This window comes from Bombus impatiens, unplaced genomic scaffold (assembly GCF_000188095.3).
Source record: "Bombus impatiens unplaced genomic scaffold, BIMP_2.2 scf_0080, whole genome shotgun sequence".
NCBI lineage: Eukaryota > Metazoa > Arthropoda > Insecta > Hymenoptera > Apidae > Bombus > Bombus impatiens.
Genome location: NT_176499.1, coordinates 829,582 through 850,297, shown reverse-complemented (window position 1 = coordinate 850,297; position 20,716 = coordinate 829,582). Strand labels below are relative to the sequence as shown.

At 31.6% G+C, this 20,716-nt stretch overlaps 5 protein-coding genes and 1 long non-coding RNA gene across 8 annotated transcripts; 4 read left to right on the top strand and 2 right to left on the bottom strand.

Moving 5' to 3' along the window:
- The first annotated feature begins 92 nt into the window (after positions 1 to 92).
- On the top strand, positions 93 to 3,358 carry LOC100748595 (nucleolin). Its single transcript, XM_003485742.4, has 5 exons — positions 93 to 353; positions 1,238 to 1,495; positions 1,599 to 1,739; positions 1,831 to 1,955; positions 2,062 to 3,358. Exons 1-5 carry the CDS (start codon positions 246 to 248, stop codon positions 2,078 to 2,080), a joined length of 651 nt encoding a protein of 216 aa, XP_003485790.1. The 5' UTR covers positions 93 to 245; the 3' UTR covers positions 2,081 to 3,358.
- Positions 3,359 to 4,285: 927 nt separating this feature from the next.
- On the bottom strand, positions 4,286 to 8,272 carry LOC100748474. Of its 2 annotated transcripts, XM_024372491.2 has the most exons (6): positions 7,827 to 8,272; positions 7,621 to 7,634; positions 6,987 to 7,290; positions 6,612 to 6,907; positions 5,605 to 5,829; positions 4,286 to 5,544 (listed from the first exon to the last, which is right to left on the bottom strand). In XM_024372491.2, the coding sequence occupies exons 2-6, from the start codon at positions 7,628 to 7,630 to the stop codon at positions 4,544 to 4,546; spliced, it is 1,836 nt and encodes a 611-aa protein (XP_024228259.1). In that variant the 5' UTR covers positions 7,631 to 7,634; positions 7,827 to 8,272; the 3' UTR covers positions 4,286 to 4,543. The 2 variants fall into 2 exon arrangements, with proteins under 2 accessions (XP_024228259.1, XP_003485789.1); XM_003485741.4 differs by lacking the exon at positions 7,621 to 7,634.
- A 91-nt stretch (positions 8,273 to 8,363) lies between these two features.
- LOC100748715 (ribosome biogenesis protein TSR3 homolog) lies at positions 8,364 to 9,641 on the top strand. Its single transcript, XM_033324917.1, has 4 exons — positions 8,364 to 8,629; positions 8,705 to 8,874; positions 8,951 to 9,338; positions 9,417 to 9,641. The coding sequence occupies exons 1-4, from the start codon at positions 8,506 to 8,508 to the stop codon at positions 9,569 to 9,571; spliced, it is 837 nt and encodes a 278-aa protein (XP_033180808.1). The 5' UTR covers positions 8,364 to 8,505; the 3' UTR covers positions 9,572 to 9,641.
- A 242-nt stretch (positions 9,642 to 9,883) lies between these two features.
- Positions 9,884 to 16,281, top strand: LOC100748239 (F-box only protein 32). 2 transcript variants are annotated; one of them, XM_003485739.3, is made up of 7 exons: positions 9,884 to 10,232; positions 12,666 to 12,712; positions 12,916 to 12,965; positions 13,381 to 13,567; positions 13,645 to 13,820; positions 13,887 to 14,137; positions 14,270 to 16,281. In XM_003485739.3, exons 1-7 carry the CDS (start codon positions 10,111 to 10,113, stop codon positions 14,466 to 14,468), a joined length of 1,032 nt encoding a protein of 343 aa, XP_003485787.1. In that variant the 5' UTR covers positions 9,884 to 10,110; the 3' UTR covers positions 14,469 to 16,281. The 2 variants fall into 2 exon arrangements, with proteins under 2 accessions (XP_003485787.1, XP_024228264.1); XM_024372496.2 differs by lacking the exon at positions 9,884 to 10,232 and adding an exon at positions 11,508 to 11,533.
- Positions 10,552 to 13,111, bottom strand: LOC117152599. Its single transcript, XR_004462997.1, has 2 exons — positions 12,758 to 13,111; positions 10,552 to 12,177 (listed from the first exon to the last, which is right to left on the bottom strand). It is a non-coding gene; the product is annotated as an uncharacterized LOC117152599 (long non-coding RNA).
- A 563-nt stretch (positions 16,282 to 16,844) lies between the features above and the next one.
- Positions 16,845 to 20,315, top strand: LOC100748118 (histone deacetylase HDAC1). The gene is made up of 9 exons (XM_024372494.2): positions 16,845 to 16,984; positions 17,955 to 18,067; positions 18,245 to 18,362; positions 18,518 to 18,891; positions 18,972 to 19,119; positions 19,196 to 19,481; positions 19,568 to 19,796; positions 19,916 to 20,006; positions 20,088 to 20,315. Exons 1-9 carry the CDS (start codon positions 16,936 to 16,938, stop codon positions 20,156 to 20,158), a joined length of 1,479 nt encoding a protein of 492 aa, XP_024228262.1. The 5' UTR covers positions 16,845 to 16,935; the 3' UTR covers positions 20,159 to 20,315.
- The last annotated feature ends 401 nt before the right edge of the window (positions 20,316 to 20,716 follow it).

The following is a 20,716-nucleotide window of genomic DNA, read 5'->3' as shown; positions in this document are numbered from 1 at the left end:
GGTTACCTAAAAAATTCCGTGTCTGGCGGTTCTATGGACGCGCAGGAAATTACAAAGCACGCGTCGCTTCCAGGCTGCGCAGGAGGATATGCGTAAATGTCAGTTCCGACCGCTATATACCGCCATATTGTTTGCGACAAATCGTGATCGTGCTCTGGTCTATCTTGTACGTGGTCTCGTGAAGTTTTTCTCTTGTTCGGTGAGCCCCATTGGGAAAATTTGCAAACATTTCGCGAAAAAGCAACATGAAGAAAACGAAGGACGTATCAGACGAGGATGAATATTCCGCAGATGATCCGGAAGAAGTAGAAGGAGCCTCTGAAGAAGAGTGGACTCCTGAAGCCGGAGCTGAAGTAAGCCCACGCTACTAATACTTTCTTCTTCTTTGCTGTTATCGCAATCAAATTTGTAACTGTTTTTTAACTAACCCTACTTTCTCGCTTTTCTCTTATGCTTTCTGCCAATTTCTTCATATGTTAAAACGTTTATTTGTGCTTAGTTATTCGTAAATAAACTTCTGTCAGTCGGCTAGTTGCTCTTACTTTAATACATTATATTTTTCATCCAAGTAAGAACAAGAGACGCAAATGTTTCTAGATATAACATTCAACTTATCATTTCTAATGCTTGCGCCTTATTTAATATCCTCCTAATCTGATACCTTCCGTTATTGTCAGAAAAAATGATCATTTTTAATCAATCAATTCTCCTGAATAGATAACGAGAAAACACAAGTCGATTTAGTTATGTATATATATATAGTAGTGATGTGTCGTTGCTGTGTCAAACACGCTACACGATATACCGTACTTTACCAAATCTATTACTGCTAATGAAATGTCTCGCAAAAAGTACATTTTATCATGAAATGATTCTTAATATTTATTATCAGCGAGAAACTTATAATTAAACCCTACTTTTCATTATATGCTTAGAAGATCAGTTATTCTTGGAAATGCTATTACAGTTGGCGAGTTATCATCGCCGGCCGGTCGGTGGCGCCGGGCGCTATATACATTTTTCAAAACAATGCAACTCTACTATCTACGCCTTTCGTTATTTAACCACTTTCTCTCTTATAATGGAATAATTGTTATTCATTTCTGTTATATATCATTATATAATTGTTTGTATATTTATATTATCACGAGAAAAATTATTTCAAATAACAATAAAAATTGAACATTTAATGTACAAAAGATACTTTATTTTTATATTTTATAATTTTAATATTTAGAGTGGTGCTAAAAAGAGGCCACAAAGGGAAGCTGCTAAAAAACGGCAACACTCAGAAGAAGAAGAAGATGAAGAAGAAGAAGAGGATGAGGAAGATGATGATGAAGAGGATGACGAATCTGATTCAGATACAGGAAAGAAACCTAAAAGAAAAAGGCGGTCTAAGAAAGAAGAAGATGAAAAGGAAGATGAAGATGAAGAAGACTCCGATGATAATAGCTTCAATGAATCGTCAGGAGAAACACCAAAAGATTTTACCGTTAGTTATATTTATTATTTATTTTACCGTTAGTTTATAAAATTCTATACATTTGTCTACTTGCATAATGAGAATACAATGTTGTTTGTATTGGTTATCCTAGTCTGGTGCATTCGTTGTGGCAAAAGCTGACATTGGTGGAAATACGGATCCAACATTGTGGAGGATAGATGGAAAGGCATTACTTCAAAAGTTTTTACCATTCAAAGAAGATGGGAAAACGTTATATAAAAGCACATCGACGGTAGATTATTAACATAATTATTAATTCCATTATGAAATCAACACCGCCTCTTTTTCCTTTGTGCCTAATAAGTATTATATGTATTTTATAGTATTCTGGATGGTCAGTAAATAACAAAGATAAATACTTAGCAGCCCAAGTAACTTTCAAAGTGCAAAGTAGAACAGAAACCATTGTTGAACTTCACCTTGATCAGCATCAACAAGAAGTTGTAAAGTATGTAGTTTCCTTCTACTTTCTTTTGTACTTTTATACTATTATTTTGTTATAATTATAGAATAATGCACAGCAATAACTGATCTTTTATTTCTTATTTTTTCAGAGAAGAAAAAGAAGACTAAATATAGATCATGTTTGATCATATTTGTTTATATACATTTTAAGGTATGCTAAGGAAGAATACATTTACAATCACAGGTACACATCAACATTACAGACATATTACGTAAATACGTGGATGCAGTTTACAAAATGATATCCTAGCAGATTCGTGTTTAAAAATAAGATTGAGTGGACCATGGATCTCAGTTCTTTACTAAGGGTAGCTTTACATATAATTGACAATTTTATCAGCTGTTTGTGTATGTCTCAATTGATAAGAGCTGTTAATTTCAAACATTATTTGTTTCCGTAAAAAATAAGATATCCACTCATATTTCGTATTTTATAAATTCGACGTAAGTCTAAAATTTCTTGTTTAGACTGCATGTTACTTTCGAAATATTATTGTATTGCTTACAATATTGGTGATAATCTTGATATACAAATTTCGGCGTAGTTTTAATTGCAAAATTTATTCGATCCTCTGTTGCACTTTAAACAATTCAATGTCCCAGTTATAAGAGCACCTTCAGTAACTAGATTTCGTGTTATGTTTAGTCGTTGAAATAAAAAACTTTAGATATAGAAAATAAATCAGTGTCAGTTACCGTTGTGGTCTTACGTTCCTATTGCCGTATAAATTTATATTGGAAAATCATATTATAAATGCTTTTAATTATCTTTAATTACACCTCGAAAATTTCATGGCTATAAATAATATGTATGATGAACTTCTGTTAGTGGCAACAGTGTGAATAAGAAATTAATTATATGTACTGTCATCAATCATGTTCAGTGGTATGTCATGTTCGATCTAGCTTTATGGATAAAAATTATGTTTTACGTATATAAAAGAAAGAAAAAAGAGAGAGAGCGCGAGAGAGAGAGAGAGAGTAAAAATTAATCGTGTCAAATATTTATTCAATATTCCTATATTATTTGTACATTTCATATTTTCTACAAAGCTCCTACCCTGTTTGTATAATTTGTATACATTAAATTTATTGGAATGTAGGCACATAATAAGGAATACAATTTCCGTTATGAGTTTAATAAATTTTAAACCATTAAATGATACATTAGATAAAGAAAAAATGTGTGTATATATATTATATTTATATATACACACGTATATAAATAAGTCCTGTTGTAACTTCCATTTTAATTTGTACTTTAAATATTTTGATTAATAATACGTAAATATAATTTTTGTAATTATGTCTAACTTAATTACAAAGGCTATGTGTTGAAATGTAGTTAATGTTAGCAAAGAGCCCCAATAAAACTATGTTTAGTTCGTATTACGAGCAACTTACAATAACAAAAGTATATGTTATAATACTTGAGCATTAAAAACAATTAACGAACTTATAAAATTATAACTCTATAGAAATAATTATACACGATAACTTTTTCTATTATAAAAAGATTTCAAGAAGAAGTTTATTTCTTTCGTCTATACATATATATATATTCTTGAATAGACGAAAATTCGAATATTTATTCAATTAAGAGCATAAGATTGTAAGTTCTTCAAGCAAAGTGAAATTATCTTCTTTTCTAATTTTCTTTTTTCCAAACATTCGCTGATATAGTACTAACTTGTGTGATAAGTTGTAAATTATTTTGAAGCTAATTTATATCTTTGAAAAAATATGTCTGTGTGTGTGGCATATGTTTATCAAAAAGCTTTGAATTTGAGTTTTTATTCTTGTCATTGTTGCTATTATTACTGCAATTACCACTACTATTATGGCTGCTACTATTACTGATATAATCATTATTATTTTCCTTTTTTATGGTAATATATTCGGAGCACGTTATTATTGCGAAAGTATATGAGATTAGAATTTTAATTTTTTTTCACTAAAGAATATGTAGTGTTTGATTGGCACAATTTTAAAATTTAATTAAGACTTAAATGTCATAAAAATCATTTCAATCCTACTTGAATGTATACACGTACATTATGTATGATTGAACAAGGATAAAAAGAAACGATTTATATATCAATATAAAATTACAATTAAACTCTCGGCATCAAGCAAAATTGTAATATGATTTAAATATAGTAACAAAAATAATAACAAAATAGCAATAATTTTCAAACATAACGAAACATTAAAACTATTTCATAGTAATGGAACCAATATGTTATTTGTAAATATATAAGATAATGAATATTGATATTTCATCCATATTTACTAAGTAATAAAAGTTTTAAATTATATAACAATATTTACATCTTTATTTGAAACTAAAAACAGAATAAAATATAATTACTATAAGCAAAAATGCATTCTTGTTGCATTGATATCTATTATAATATTTATCACCTGAAATAATTTCATGAATCACTTTAAGTGATGAGCAAAATACTTTTGAAAATATACAATTGAAATTGCTTCAAAAGTTTTAGATATCCTAACATCATAATGAATATGAAAACAACATGTTTTCATAAACCCATAAATCAATTTAGGTCAAAAACCAGGTTCTAATCGTACAGATAACACATTATTTAACATTTCTCGAATTTCTGCCATTTCTCTCCTGCTCTTTGTTACCATAGTTTCCAAATTTTTATTTTCTTGAATAATTTTCTCCATTTTCTTCCAATATTTTTTAGTACCAGAATGACAGCAACAGGTTGTTTTTTCGCCTTTATCTGTACACACTTGTTCTACAAGCTTGGTTTCCTCAACATAGTATTCATTCTTATTTCCCCGTTTATTTTTACTTAAACTATCTTCTGCTGATTTATACATTCCTTCAAGTAACTTCTCTGCACATTCATTTACGTCATAATTTTTAGTTTCATTTTTTAATCTTGGAAATTTCGTGGAAACGCTTTCTTGGTTACAAATTTCATGTACATTTTTATTCGTGTTACATTTCATTCCCATGCATTGCGCCGTATCAGACTGGCTGAGATTTACATTGCAATAGTTTACCGCATCTGTATCGCTTATTCTAGACTGTCGCTTCAAAGTTTTTCTCCTTCGAGCAAGTACAGTATCGTCAACATGCTCAGTAGTTTGCACAAAGCCATCGCTGTGTCTTCGTTTATTTACCATTGATATTTTTCCGTCTTTCATATCATAAAATCCATCACTGGCCCTTCGAATATCAGATACATTTTCTGAAACTGTGTTTGGAAAAATATCATCTTTGTAGTCAGTATTTTTATTCAAATTTTCATTTTGCTGGTCCTCGCTTTCTTCAAAAACTTTTACTGATAAAGAAACATCGGTGTCATTAAGTTCCGTACTGTCGTTAAAAAATAATCGTTTTGGTAATATTTTTTTCTGGATAGGTGTTTGCTGATATACTTCATTATTATTATCAGCTAAATCATTAGATACTTCTGAATGTTCTACGGCGTTAGAATCATTGCTTGGAATACTTTCGAACGACCTTTTTTCGTTAGAAGGATCAATTTCGATTAGATCACCATCATGACCAAATGCAAATGACTTTTGTCCTGAAAATGTTCAATGTTCAATACTACAAATAAAAAACGTATATAAAATATAATTCTTACCAATAATCATACGTTTATTACGCATGTCGGGACTTTTTGAACGTGGTCGTTCCAAAAATTGTCTGCTATCAGGAGACAACACAGAAAGTGTACCACCACAATGTAGAGGACTGTATTGTTCATACGAATTATACATTGCATATGGATCGTGTTCATGACTCTCATGCTCTCGTAAACGCTGCATAATCTTTTGCACAATTTCCGATGGCGCTACATACGGTGAGCCTATCACATAAGGAGAATAATGATTTCACATCCCTTAGTAATTAAATATCATTATACATTAACAATAAATAAATATAGTACAATACTAAAAGTAGCTGTAAACAAGAAGCAATCACAATTTATGAAAATACAACACAGTACGCAAATTATAAAAACTATGCAACTTTATTTTTTTTTATTAAACATACTACCAGTCTAAATACTTGATGATCAATTTGTCATATTTAAGAAATGCCCTGCAAACTAAATAAATGATTATAATCACACCACATCTATAATACAAAAACAATTACATACTTATTTCAGGCATTAGATATTTTCACAATGGTAATATAACTATTTCATGCAAATTCTGTTTTCTTGCTATATATGATAAAAACAAACATATTTTAAACAAACTCATAAATGTAAATAGTTTAAAACACATCAAGACAAATATTTTGCTTGTACTGAAAAGTAATTCTTTTAATGCTTTAAACAAAAGTTGTTTAAGAATCAAGAAAATTTCAGAAAAAATCTAACTGCCACAAGACTTACAAAATTAATTGGTCCAGAATGTCTGCGATGTGGATGAAGTCTAGACACAGATAATGTGTCATCACTTCCTATAACATTACTATTTGTGTAACACAAATTTATTTTTAACATAATTAATAATTTAACTATAAAATTTATTTAAACTGTCCCACATTAAGGTGCAACAACTTTTGAATTACTATTTATTCTTCTCTTAATTCCATTACATGTTTCTATTAAGTGTCAGTTTTTGATAAGCAGCTCACCTGTCAAACCTCTATATCCGAGAGATACAGAATCAAAGGATTCACTAGTTTCCTGTTGTTGCTTCATAAAATCATTAATAGCTATGCCTTTTAATTTCGATGGCTGAAGAAATCTTTTCGGTATACGAGAAAAGGAACCATTTTCTTGTGGACTGCTCGAGCAACCACCAAATCCAAGACCTAGCAAAATTGCTTCTGGATCTGCTTTTCTTAGCTCTAACAAGCTTTCTACACTACTACAATGACTACTATCAGATTGTAGGCTTGGATCCCGAACCAATTTATGAGGCAATGAGCTGTATGAAGTAAATATAATTGTAAGTATAATGTTTTTGAATTTATTATACATTTCTTGTACTATGCCTTTTATTATACCTATGTAATCCTGTTGTATTATTTGATGTTGTATTAGGAACATTAATAGGTGCAGACACTGTCATAGTTAATTGTTTTGTTCTCATAGAATATGGAATGTCCTTAGGCTCTGTTAGTGCCAATGAAATATTAGGTTTCTTACTGCTTGATTCTCCTTGATTATCATTTTTCATTGAAAAATTAGACTTTATAGGTGATGGTATTGAATCTATCCATTGTTGAACAGGTCCAGTTTGACGTCTCATCTCCCAAATTCCACGTAACCAATCCGTTACCTTTACAATTGTTTCTTTCCTTGTGTTTTCTTATAAAATATAGATACATAATAAAATTATAAAAGTATTAGAAATTCAATGATGGACATAATATAAAATTTAAAATAAATTTACTTATGATAGAATTAACTGTAAATTGAATTAATATTAGCCACCGTAAAATGCAAGAAGTTTGTTGTATATGTGTAAAATTCAATGACATCCATATGTTGCACAATAAATATTAAAAACAATTTCTTTAAAAGGATTTAAACGATAATTTTAATAGTTAATGATAATTTAAATATTTAGATGCAGCGTATATGCACACGAAAATGTTATAAAATAACAAACGATTTATTTTCCTCGACAATATGTACCTGGATCCATATCCTTTAAGCAGCGTAAACAGTATATAAATAGTATATAATAATAGTATATAAAAAGTGAAAATATTCGATTGCACAGATACGCATTAACTAGTCATTATTTTTATATGTATATGATTGCGAAATAATAATTGTAATAATGCGTATTGATAAACTATAAAACCTATGGGTGTAAAATATTACAAACCAACACTTACCTTAAATTTAAGAGAAATACAAGAATAAAGAAGACATTTCTGTTCTAATCAAATCGTATTTAAACACATGTTTGAAGAATCTCTATTCATTGAATGATTTGTGTCCCGCGGAGCGATTGAGAATAGAACAGCCACTTGTTAACCACTCTAACAGGGTTTCAGGGCCGTCTAATGCAGTGGTACTTTTATAAATTTTAACATTTAAGTAAGTAAATATAACTAATTGTCATACATCTAGCTTTTATGCTTTTATTAAATAGCAATTCTATTATATATAAATTTAATTTGACATTTATAATCATAAATATTATGTATATTAATATTTGATCGCAACACTGCGTATAAACAGATTGGTACATGAAGTAAGCGATGTTATAAAAGAAATATATACATGTCAAGTAAAACAACCAGTATTGAGTAAATTATTATGTTATAGCAAGTACTTTCAGATGGTATAATATTTATTTGAGTAAAAACAAATTAGTTTGCGCGCATGTGCACATATATTCCCATACATATGTATATGTACATATGTGTATATATAGTTTCTTATAGATGTACACATTGAGTGACAATGACAAAATAACAAGTAACCTTTGAATTAGGGAGATCAGTTTGACGTGCGTGTACATATATTTACACAATTTATTGTACTGGAAAATATTTTGAAGTTTTGTAAATGTCATCTCATAGAAAGAAAAATAGAAAACGAATACTAACAAGACGACCGCGACATGTAATTGGGAAAGAAGAAAAATATCGTCAAGAAAGGGATAAGTCGGATAAGGAAGATGAAGTATCAGGTTAGAATAAAGTAGTTTGGTTATATACAGATTCATAAGAAACTCCGAGATAGACCCGACTGTTTTAATTTCCAGAGAAAGAAGAAGAAGAATGGTCCCTTCCTTTTCCCGTCGCTATGTGGGATCTCGAACACTGCGACCCTAAAAAGTGTTCCGGTAAAAAATTGGTTAGACATGGCTTAGTAAAAATATTAAGGTTAGGAGCTCGATTCTCAGGATTAGTTCTTACTCCAATTGGTGAAAAGGTATAAAAAATATCTTTGTTGCAATATAGAAGATAAATTGACTTCTAATACTCGAAATTGGAATATCATGTTGCAGTGTGTGAGTCCCACAGATCGCGATATCATACAAGATTATGGTTGTGCGGTCGTAGACTGCAGTTGGGCACGTTTGGACGATACTCCATTTAATAGAATGAAAACTCCCAATCCTCGTCTTTTACCATTTCTAGTTGCTGCGAATCCGATAAATTATGGCAGACCATGTCAATTAAGTTGTGTAGAAGCTATAGCTGCTACTTTGATTATAACAGGTTTTCCCGAAGAAGCAAATTTTTTTCTTGGAAAATTCTCCTGGGGCCACTCGTTTTTACAATTGAATGGCGAATTATTAAAGAAATATTCACTTTGTACAAATGCAAAAGAAATTATATCTGTCCAAGAAAAATTTCTCATAGATGCAAGGAAAGAAAAGTTAAACAGACATGGTAATTCTTGTAATCTTTTTGATTATTAATCTATCACTTCTTATTAATGTGTATTTATAATTTGTGTTTATTCAATAGTTGTGTCAGATTTTCCACCAACCGATTCGGAAACTGAAGAGGAAGAAGAAGAAGAAGAAGAAGGGGAAAAAGAAGAGGAAGGGAAAGAAGAAACTGTACCTGTAAATATTATTTCCAAAATAGACGAGCTAGTAAAGGACACAAAAATAGTGTAAAAATGACTCAAATACAGTTGTATATACATATGTATTTTCTTTATATAATAAAAACATATTGGTTATGACACACGTTTGTAAAATTTCACCTTTGCAGATAGCTAACAAAAAATAACCAATCGATATATTCCTTGTAACTACTAAAAGTAACCGAAAGAAAGAAAATAAATCAAACGAGATGACAAATCGAAATGAATAACGCGTGAATGTCAAACTTCTTCAAGACAAAATTGCGCATGCGTAACATATACATTTTAAAATGGCCGAACGTGTGGTTCAGAGTTGTTCAGAGTGCACTGGTTTGTCATGTCAGTTGCACAGCTGATACCAAAGTGACGTCAGTAAAACAAAGCCATGCGCGGTCGATCGCAGCCGCGAAGTAAACCGAGCAGACCGAACTGTCTTGTGAGCAAACATTGAGCGTCCGTGGTCCAGTGAGGTGCGTTCCTTAATATATTTGATCGTTAGTCGAAGGATCGCTCGTGGTTTGCACACGTAAGCAGAGCAAGCATCTCGCACAATTATATATCTTGCGAACGATGCCATTCATATCGAAGGATTGGCGCAGTCCTGGCGAAGAATGGGTAAAAACTGTCGAAGGTTGGGAAAAGAAGAAAATCCTCGAATGCGCCAACAATAAAACACTTTCTCTTTTACTTCGGTGAGTACTGCCATCACTGATTCTTATCCTTTCCCTTTTGTTTTTTTTTCATTCTCGCTGAGAATGTATTTTTTCTTTGCAAATAATACCGAAGAAACACAACCAATCGTTTCTATCCGAAACTTCCATCTGTCTCACAGCTGTTACATCGATCGAATGACAGTTCTCAGTTTGTTTACTCTTGCAAACTTGACATACACTAGTAGCTGTGTGTCTATCGCTAAATAGCCACCACAATTAAGTTAATATGAATGGAATTAATAAATAAGAGAAAGAGATACCACGTGAAAATAAAATTTTTCCATTTTTTAAGAAATGCTTATATATTATACTGAATACTAGTTATCGCACGCGCTTTTTTAGTTATGGAGTTACAATTCTTAACTTTTAAACATTACTTTATGATACGATTGATTCCTGTTTAGTACATATCGTTTTCGATCTGCGTATCACATTTTTATCGCGATTTCCATTAATTCAATGTTTCATAAGTACCCTTCCTTGATTTGTTAGAGAAGTTTCTATCTTGTCTTATTCATTTTATATCGGTATAAACAGAAGCCCAAAAATAGCCTATCCATGTTGTTCTTCATGCATTCTTGGTTCATTCTAAAACAGCACGATTTTCTTTGCATAAGAAAAAGAAAAAAATACTTTATAATATATATATAATTTCGAACGTATCTTTTTATTATGTCTTGTTCATTTTTTACAATAATAAAGGATTGAATTTTCTACTTAATAATATGTATTCCTTACTCCTTATTCACTATATTGCATACGCAGAAATGCGCGTGCGTGTGTACGTGTGTGTGCCTAACCGTTGTAGTGCATAGTGCACGCTCTGAACGTCTTCCCTCTTTGCTTGCCGTATGTACGTATATACTTCGTACGATACGATGAGTTTGGACTTGGACGCGTCTCGCGTTCATACTGGAACTAAGTTGGTGTCGCGAGACCGTGAAAGCTTATGGTAAAGCGTACAACAAAGAGAGAGAAAGAGAGAGAGAAAGCTGCATCGTACATAGTCACGCTTTCGCGCGCTTCACAAAAAAAGAAAATAATTCTCTTTTTTCGTATAAAATCTTGGTTTTCTGCCATAAAATATGTTCGTTATCAAAGACGTTGCCTTGATGAAGTTTTATGCAGTCTAGTGTAAAGCATAGCAGAAAAACTATTATTTGCTTTACGAAATTTGTCGAACGTTGAGCCAGTATTTAAGTAGTTATCTTATCCTTGGATAAGAAAATTCCCGAAATAGCAGAGAGAAAATCGTGTTGTCGTTCATGCATGTGTTTGAAGTAGGTTATAACCTAGCTAATACGACCTGTATCAATTCTGTAAACCTTCTTCATCACCATGTTGTTCTGATACATTCAATTCGCGACAGTGCAATACTTTTTAACAAGTATTTTTCATTAGCATATACCTAGTGAAGCATAACAGTTCGTTTATACGATAATAGGCCATGTATTAAGGCGTGGATTTTTAGAAAGCATTGGAACAGCTACGTAAAGATCGCGAACGCATAAATGTACCTGAGTATGTGTCTAGACAGAATGGTGAGATTTGAAACTTTAGATATTCTTGTACAATGTGCAATGTGCAACAAGCAACAGCACAAGTAATATTTATTGTATACAGGCGTAGTACTTAGTTACTACGCGATTCGTTTCACGCGCGAATGGAGCATTACCAACAGTTATATAATGTTACGGATTATTGGCGCGGGGTTTCTCTCCCCGCGACGCGTAAGCACATTACCGCAAGGTCTCCCTCGATGATCATGTTCGTCGTGAATCGACAACTGGATCATTTCACCCGTCTCGCTCGTTTCAAGATAAGGACCTATGTATTTATACGAATCTTTAAAAGAAAATTTCTTGCTTGAGTTTCAATAGTATCTTTCACACCAGGCGATAGTTTGGGTAAGAAGTTGTTCGCCCTGGGAACAATATAAATTGTTTTTACCGATTTTCATTTTGCGATGATCATTATGTTTAGATAATTTGTATATTCATAACGTTTGGAAAAGCACGTTGCGTTTTGACTTGAAAAATGAACCAAGTGGAAAAAAAACACGAGAGAAAAATTAATGAAATAGATTTTGAACGAAGAAAGTCGCATTTTTCCACAGAAGTCTGATAAGTGTATCCGTTAATTTCGCGTTTTCTTATCTTTTTTCTCAGTGGCTAGTATTGAACGAATTTAAAAGATATTTAAATGATAAACGGTATTTTAACACGTATCTTTTACATCTGTAAAACGACAGATCGTTACAAACTTGTTATGCGTTTGTGCTTACGTGACATGAATACATAAGTATATATACTCAATATACATATATTGAATTCGTGAGAATCGCGTTTACGAATTGTCGAGTAATTTTAGTGTAAGGAGCAGAATTATATTAATGGTTCGTTTTTTTCGCAGCGGCGATAAGGATGTGCTCGACAAAAAGGAGAAGGATAAAAAGAAAGGTGAGCAGAATATTTGTAAAAGCTATCGAAACTGTCGATTCGTACCTTTTCAATATGTACATATTCCCTTTTTTTAGCGTGTTTCATGCGCTATCAAAAACGGCTGAAAGTAGAACGTTACTCGATTGTCGATTGGAAGGCAAAGTATATGATCGTCCTTTGAATCTTTCTTCGGTTAATTCTTCTTTTTCACGTAATTTTAGAAAACGCCGTCCAGCCGCATTGCCGCATCACGCTGAAATGCACTCGTGAGGTGAGTGACTTGTTCCATCCATGCTTATATTTAACCTTAGCCTCGTGAAAGAGGAGAGAAATGGGATTTGGTCGTTAAGGTTAAGAAAGAAAGAATCGAAGGAAAAGAGGAAAAGGAAGGAAAGGAAAGAAAAAGAGAAAGGAGAAGAGAAGAAGAAAAAGAAAGAGGAAGAGAAAAAGAATAAGAGAGAAGAGATATGAAATGAAAGAAAAAAAATAAAAGGATAAAGGTAGCAACGAAACGAAAATAACGGGAAAGTAAAAGAAGAACGATTGTACTCTTCTTCCATTCGATTCCAAACGGTATATTGTTAGGGTTGAATCGCGAGCATGGGCTAGGGTACGCGCACATTTAAATAAGATTAAACGAAGGAAAAAGAAACGATTGCGACTGTGCGTTCTATTTAAATTCGTAGATTGCTGGTTTCAACGGTTTAAGCGATGCGCTGAAAAGCTTGGACTTTTTATCAGCGGTGCACGATTGCCGACGTTTTAATTACATTGTGCAACTTTTGGATCTTCTGGTCAGTCACAGGATGGGCGGTCTTAGTGGATGCGCTCAACGAGTTCTCTTCAATATGTTGGAAGAAGTCGCATTGGAAGGTAAAGATTTAAGCTACTAAATTGATCGCGATCATATTAACTCTCTTATACCTCTGTTCTTACGATATGTTCGGCAGTATCGTTGTCGCAGCAACAAACCGGAAAACTTCGTCGGTTGATCGAAAGAGTTCGGGCTTTCAGCGCGGGTTGTTGCTGGGGCGGTAGACCTTTGGGTTCTGTAGTTTTATGGGAGAAACACAAAGCCGCTCTAGAACGAATATTGCAAATTGCTTCGTCCATCACTATAACTCAGGTAGAAAAGCGTAACTAGGGTAAAGAGAGACGAGACGTTCGTTTGATCATTATTGCTGTTTTTTAGCCGGACGAGGAACAGCAGCCGCAGTGGTCGGATTTGCCAGCGGAATGCCGCCGGGAGGTTCTCCTTCGACTCAGTGATCCACGAGACATAGAAGCGTCCTCGGAAGCTTGCGAACATCTAGCTGTTCTAGCACAGGAACAGAGAATCTGGCGGGAGCTTGCCCAGTATCACTTCACGCCTCAACAAATAGCCTCCACTAGACAGCATAATCCTGGAAAAGACTGGAAGACTATTTTTACTATCGCACGAAGGTACATCGTACATATAGATACTATTACATTTCTTAAATAATACAAATATTCATTTGGTATTCTTATGCTTAATCCGTTACCACCTATGTCTTGTTGTTCGCAAAATCAATGGACTTATTATGTGACTTATAGGTCGTTTGGTCTGCGAGAAGAATATGCAGAGATAATACAGTTGTGCCGCAATTGCCGCTGCCTGTTTTGGCGGTCGCTCGGACATCCGTGTATCGCCGATCAGGATCCAGCCTTTCAGGAGAAACTAGCGGATGTCGATCGAGCATCTCTTCATGTTCCGATTCCTCCGCAGACCTTTCTCAAATTCTTTTCCCTATGAAACAAACAGGCAGATAGAGAAGAGGAAACAAGGGATCTACGCATCTATTTTTCTAGCCTTCTTTGGCAAAGGAATAAACGATCAGAAAGGTATACGCGCATTGCGTAACAACCTTCGATGCCCTTCGTTTTCTTGTTTTCGCCTTGTCTTGTTCCCGATGAATGCGTTCGGAAATGCGTTGCTTAAATCACCCGATCACCAACCCCTAAATTTTCGACTCCTTTCAATCTCGATCGCTCCAACTTACTTCGATCAGTTCTTTCAAAGACATCGACATAATAACAATAATAATAATAATAAAAAGAAGAAAGAGAAAATATCGTGACCATCTCGTTCTCTCTTTGATATCTCATATCGTTACCTAACGAATGTTATCATATGCTTTTCGATTTTTCCGACGCCAAACAAAATGAACGAAGTGTAATAATATGGCACAAATTCGTGTGTATCGTGAATCGTAGAATTAGCTGTGTGTGTTCGTTCTTTATCTACTTGTAATCGTACAACAATATGACACTCACTACCCTTCTCAAAATGGAAAAAACTTTTTCATTCGACTTTTAAAGAAAAGTTGAAGCAAAATAAAAATTTTGTGTCAACTTTATTTTAAGTGAACGAATATTTTATGTTTATCCATCGAAGCGTCTTTACATAAATTACGTTGATTAAATGTAACGAACATTGATCTTATTGCAAAATTTCTGTGAAAGACACATAATTATCAGCGATGGTACTACATACTTATTCAAACGTTACTTATTGAGAACGTATTTATGATATATGTATGTGTGGAATTTATTTTGGAACGGTATTGTTTATTACAACGAAGTTAAATACGTTACAGTTCCCGATAGTTTTATCGATATTTCTCTCATCCATTTAAATCAATATTTATTTTTTAATTACTTTTGTAATATTACTTATTACCAATTTTGCGTCTATTTTGTACACTTACATATTTTATATAGCCTTTTTTGTTTTGTATATCAGCATCATCGTCATCACAATCGTTATAACCATCGTAGAATAAAGAAATGTCAAATTATTTTATACATAATGTCATCCCTTGACGCTAACTTTTAGTGGAAAATATTAATCTTTACATTTGTTACTTTCTGCGAACATTTCTTTTATATGGGTTGCTTTAATATAATAGGTTTTATTCTTAAAATGAAATATAATAATAGAAATACGTTGTAAATTTATCTTGAATTGATACTTTTTTCCCTCTTGAAGAAAGGAGAAGGGGTCTATATGCTAGTTGTAACGAATACAAATATTTCCATTAGTTACAATTAGTATGCATTTATTACACACATGTTCATTTAACTGTAGTATTGCTGAATGTTTAAGCGTTTCACGACTATATAGATATTAAAATTGATTAAGCGATTCATTTGGAATGCTGAAATCTATACTGCCAAAATCAATACTGCTGCATTTATCCCTATCAATGCATTTCTTGGTACAGTTCCCTTAAGTACTATATACACAATTAATTTCTTTTTTTGATATGTTACTTCTCTTTACTTAATACAATTGCATTACAATCAATCAATGTATGTATGTATATCTTTCCGAAGTAGTTGTATCATAAAATATGTATACATTGTTTGACGAGTAAGAATACTAAAAATACAGCATGAAAGCTGTGCTTATCAATCCGATATTTTAGCAAATTGTTGTTATAACTTTAAAAATTTTCTTTATCGATTTCTGTAATTTTTTTTATACCGACACAACATTTTTTTTACGTAAAGGATGTAAAGCAATGTTGTGCCAGATGCTCCAAAATAAAAAATTTATTTCTGTATATATATGTGTTAAATTTGTTTATATACGAATGTACATATATATGTACGTTCATACATATAACAACTACGTATACATATAAAATATATTTAATTATAAATATAGATAAAAAATTTGATATTTCATTTCTTCTTAAATTTATTTTATTAATTATATAAGTAAATTGTAAGAAAAGTAATTATAATCTACTTCGTGATGCTGCTCTTTTTTCCTATAAAATAAAGAAATCCTAGAGTTATACATATAATTTCTTGCATTTCAATATACGACACTTAAGTTTACACATGTTATACTTATATATAGACAAACATACGAATCTTATTTACATATGCATATATACGCAGTGGCGATTTTTCATTTTTGTTATATTGGTAGAAGTGTAAGTATATAAACTTAGTCATTTAGTGAACTGAGTTTTAATAATTCTAGAATAATTTAAACCACAATGTATCTATTCTCAACTTCATTCGTTTTATGGTTAAGTTCATTTTTCGATGAAAACGCCACCTATACACAAAGCTAACTACAGAATATTGCGCACGCGTAGTTCAGAAATTTAGTGACGCTTGTCCTGTCGGTGGGTATAGCGACGCTCCGCGCTTTACGTTTAATTCATATCAGGTATTTTACAATTAAGGAGAAAAAATCGGCCAAGATGACGACGTTGCCACATAGCAAGAAGCGTGTCTGCTACTACTATGATAGTGAGTAAAAAAGTTAAAAAATGTTGATATACTTAGTATCCCGCGAAAATATCGTACATGCACAGAGAGATTGTCAAAATGTGTTTGTGCTATACGCGCTTGTATCGTCTATCATGCATTTATTTCACATTTACTTACTTTTTCTAACACGCTTTTCATTTTAATATATTTATTTAATCATTGAGAAAACGTATTTCTTATACAATGTTCGCTTTTTGTTATCTTTCCTACGATTGCCTGCACGGTTTCAGACGCGTTAAGGCGAAAGATTCATGGCTATTACTCCATGTTACCTTACTCCAACCAAGAAAGAGCGTCCGCTTTTCACGATCCGTACAATCATTCAATTATCATTTGATAATATACTTTCGTATCATATTATATATATATATATTTTTTTCTTTTTCTCTTTCTAAATTATTTTTTAATTATTTTCTAATATTAACGTTTCAATTCAATAACAGTCATTAAATTTTAATAATATATCGTCAATATAAGAGGATAGGAATTATAAATATTATTAATATCATAATTATCTTTTATATCTATATATTGGTTATATTCTCTATATTTATTTCATATATTATTATTAATATTTTTTAAGTGAGAATGTTAATTTTCCAAAGAAACAGATTAATTGAAGGTTATAATTTAAGAATATTTCAAAAAAATATTATCACTTTTGCAATCGTATAAAATTATAGACCTGCTTAATACTTTTACTAAATTTGAAGAAGATAATACAGTTTGAGTCGAATAGGTAAACGGTAATACCTTTTCCGTGCAAATTATGCGAAAAATTCTCAAGCGTACCTCGGTCGCCTGTACCAGAGGAAACGATATGTATGTATGCACATGTAAAATCAAAACTATTTTAAGTTAATAAAATTGTTGCAAATATTTAACATAATTCTTTTCCTAAAACTTATATCAAATAATAAAATAAATAAAGAAATAAATTATATTTTAGGTGATATTGGAAATTATTATTATGGACAAGGACATCCTATGAAGCCACATCGTATAAGGATGACCCATAATTTACTTTTGAATTATGGTCTTTATAGGAAGATGGAAATATATGTAAGAATTATTCATTGAATGATATTCTTCTGTTTATAATTTTTAGTATTTATATGTTTACTAATTTATAAAAATGTACAAAAATACAAATATTATGTTGCATGGATATTTAAAATAAATATTTTCATTATCATTTCTTTTCTATTTCTTTAATTTTATTCTCTTTCTTTTGTTTAGCGTCCACATAAAGCTACAGCAGATGAAATGACAAAATTTCATAGCGATGACTATATTAGGTTTTTGAGATCAATAAGACCTGATAACATGTCAGAGTATAACAAACAAATGCAACGATGTAAGATTATAGATCTAATATTTATACATTCAATGAATATATGTGTATATGTATGTTATATATATAACATATATATATATATATATATGTTATGTATATATAAATATATATGTTTGATAATTGTGATTACATTTAGTATTTCCTTTTTCCTTTAGTTAATGTAGGAGAAGATTGCCCTGTCTTTGATGGTTTATATGAATTTTGTCAATTATCAGCTGGAGGTTCTGTTGCTGCCGCTGTGAAACTTAACAAACAGGCCTCAGAAATTTGCATAAATTGGGGTGGTGGTTTGCATCATGCCAAAAAAAGTGAAGCATCTGGATTTTGTTATGTAAATGACATTGTATTAGGAATACTGGAATTGCTCAAATATCATCAAAGAGTACTATATATTGATATTGATGTTCATCATGGAGATGGTGTAGAAGAAGCTTTTTATACCACCGATAGAGTTATGACGGTTTCTTTTCATAAATATGGTGAATATTTTCCTGGTACTGGTGATCTGCGTGATATTGGTGCTGGAAAGGTAAAAACTTTGTTAACAGTATAAGTTTGATATGTTTCTATTTTTAAATTTTATATTAACTTGAAACCTTGTTTTCACAGGGAAAGTATTATGCAGTCAATATACCACTAAGAGATGGTATGGATGACGAAAGCTATGAGTCAATATTTGTACCTATTATTTCTAAAGTGATGGAAACTTTCCAGCCTTCTGCTGTGGTCCTACAATGTGGTGCTGATTCATTAACTGGTATACATAAATATCATTTAGTAAAATGAAATGAAGGAAATAAAATAAAAATTAAATTGATACATGTTATTTGTAGGAGATCGGTTAGGCTGTTTCAATTTAACAGTGAGGGGTCATGGGAAATGTGTTGAATTTGTAAAAAAATATAATCTACCCTTCTTAATGGTTGGTGGTGGTGGATATACAATCAGAAATGTATCTAGATGTTGGACATATGAAACTTCGGTTGCTCTTGGTTCTGAAATTGCAAATGAGTTACCCTATAATGATTACTTTGAATATTTTGGTCCTGATTTTAAGCTGCACATTAGTCCTTCAAACATGGCAAATCAAAATACTCCTGAATATCTCGAGAAAATTAAGTATGTTTTATCTCAAGGATAATAATTAACCGCTTCTTTTCCTTTTTTTATTGTAGTTAATTTCACATATTCTATATTTTTTACAGAACCAGACTGTTTGAAAATTTAAGAATGTTGCCGCATGCCCCAGGTGTGCAGGTTCAACCAATTCCAGAAGATGGTGCAGTCATTGAAGATTCAGAGGCTGAGGAAAAGGTAAATCCAGACGAAAGATTACCACAACGAGATTTAGATAAAAGAATACAACACGAAAATGAATATAGCGACAGTGAGGATGAAGGTGAAGGGGGGCGAAGAGATAATAGGTCATTTAAGGTAACATCCATTATTATTCATAAATATAGATATTTTATTATTTCACATTTTCACAGGGGTAATGTTTCATTTGTGTTAAATATTTTTGTATTTAAGTCACAATTCTTTCTATTTAATAGGGTTCCAGAAAACGACCACGTCTAGAAAAAGGACAAGAAGGTATAGAAAGTGATCTAAAAAAAGAAGAAGACATAAAATCAGAACCAAAAGGTATGTAATTTTAATATCTTTGTATATTTTTAATGTACTTTTGTTTTTACTTTTATCATAATAAAAAAAAATATTTTCTAGAAAATGAGAAAGATGAGAAAACGAATGTTACAAATGAGGAAACGAAGAAAGATGGTGGATCGAATCCCTGATAAATGGTATTTGTTTACAAAAAGAAATTGAAAAAAGTTCTTATTTAAATTAATCATAAATCAGTATAGATAAATTAAGTGAACAAACATGCAGTGCATAATAGATGTCTGTTGTCTCGAACTGGACATACCATTGTAAACAATATAATTTCTTTTATTCTTTGATTCAAAATCATACAAATACTTCAATAGGAATATATATATATGAATGTTACAAATGAGGAAACGAAGAAAGATGGTGGATCGAATCCCTGATAAATGGTATTTGTTTACAAAAAGAAATTGAAAAAAGTTCTTATTTAAATTAATCATAAATCAGTATAGATAAATTAAGTGAACAAACATGCAGTGCATAATAGATGTCTGTTGTCTCGAACTGGACATACCATTGTAAACAATATAATTTCTTTTATTCTTTGATTCAAAATCATACAAATACTTCAATAGGAATATATATATATATATATATAAAAACGCACATATATATATATATATATATATATATATACATACACACACACATACATATATCTTTATTAAATTCGAGGCAAGAGACAT

Excerpts from the sequence above, each read along its gene's own strand:
- LOC100748595 (XM_003485742.4), top strand. The coding sequence starts at position 246 with ATGAAGAAAACGAAGGACGTATCAGACGAGGATGAATATTCCGCAGAT. Across the intron at positions 1,496-1,598 it reads AAACACCAAAAGATTTTACC|TCTGGTGCATTCGTTGTGGC; the intron begins GTTAGTTATATT and ends TGGTTATCCTAG. Across the intron at positions 1,740-1,830 it reads TATATAAAAGCACATCGACG|TATTCTGGATGGTCAGTAAA; the intron begins GTAGATTATTAA and ends TGTATTTTATAG.
- LOC100748474 (XM_024372491.2), bottom strand. Across the intron at positions 6,908-6,986 it reads AATACAACAGGATTACATAG|CTCATTGCCTCATAAATTGG; the intron begins GTATAATAAAAG and ends TACTTCATACAG. Across the intron at positions 5,830-6,611 it reads CGGATATAGAGGTTTGACAG|GCTCACCGTATGTAGCGCCA; the intron begins GTGAGCTGCTTA and ends CTTATGTGATAG.
- LOC100748715 (XM_033324917.1), top strand. The coding sequence starts at position 8,506 with ATGTCATCTCATAGAAAGAAAAATAGAAAACGAATACTAACAAGACGA. Across the intron at positions 8,875-8,950 it reads TTACTCCAATTGGTGAAAAG|TGTGTGAGTCCCACAGATCG; the intron begins GTATAAAAAATA and ends ATCATGTTGCAG. Across the intron at positions 9,339-9,416 it reads AGAAAAGTTAAACAGACATG|TTGTGTCAGATTTTCCACCA; the intron begins GTAATTCTTGTA and ends TTTATTCAATAG.
- LOC100748239 (XM_003485739.3), top strand. The coding sequence starts at position 10,111 with ATGCCATTCATATCGAAGGATTGGCGCAGTCCTGGCGAAGAATGGGTA. Across the intron at positions 12,713-12,915 it reads GGAGAAGGATAAAAAGAAAG|AAAACGCCGTCCAGCCGCAT; the intron begins GTGAGCAGAATA and ends ACGTAATTTTAG. Across the intron at positions 12,966-13,380 it reads CGCTGAAATGCACTCGTGAG|ATTGCTGGTTTCAACGGTTT; the intron begins GTGAGTGACTTG and ends TTAAATTCGTAG.
- LOC100748118 (XM_024372494.2), top strand. The coding sequence starts at position 16,936 with ATGACGACGTTGCCACATAGCAAGAAGCGTGTCTGCTACTACTATGAT. Across the intron at positions 18,068-18,244 it reads ATAGGAAGATGGAAATATAT|CGTCCACATAAAGCTACAGC; the intron begins GTAAGAATTATT and ends TCTTTTGTTTAG. Across the intron at positions 19,797-19,915 it reads GAGATAATAGGTCATTTAAG|GGTTCCAGAAAACGACCACG; the intron begins GTAACATCCATT and ends TCTATTTAATAG.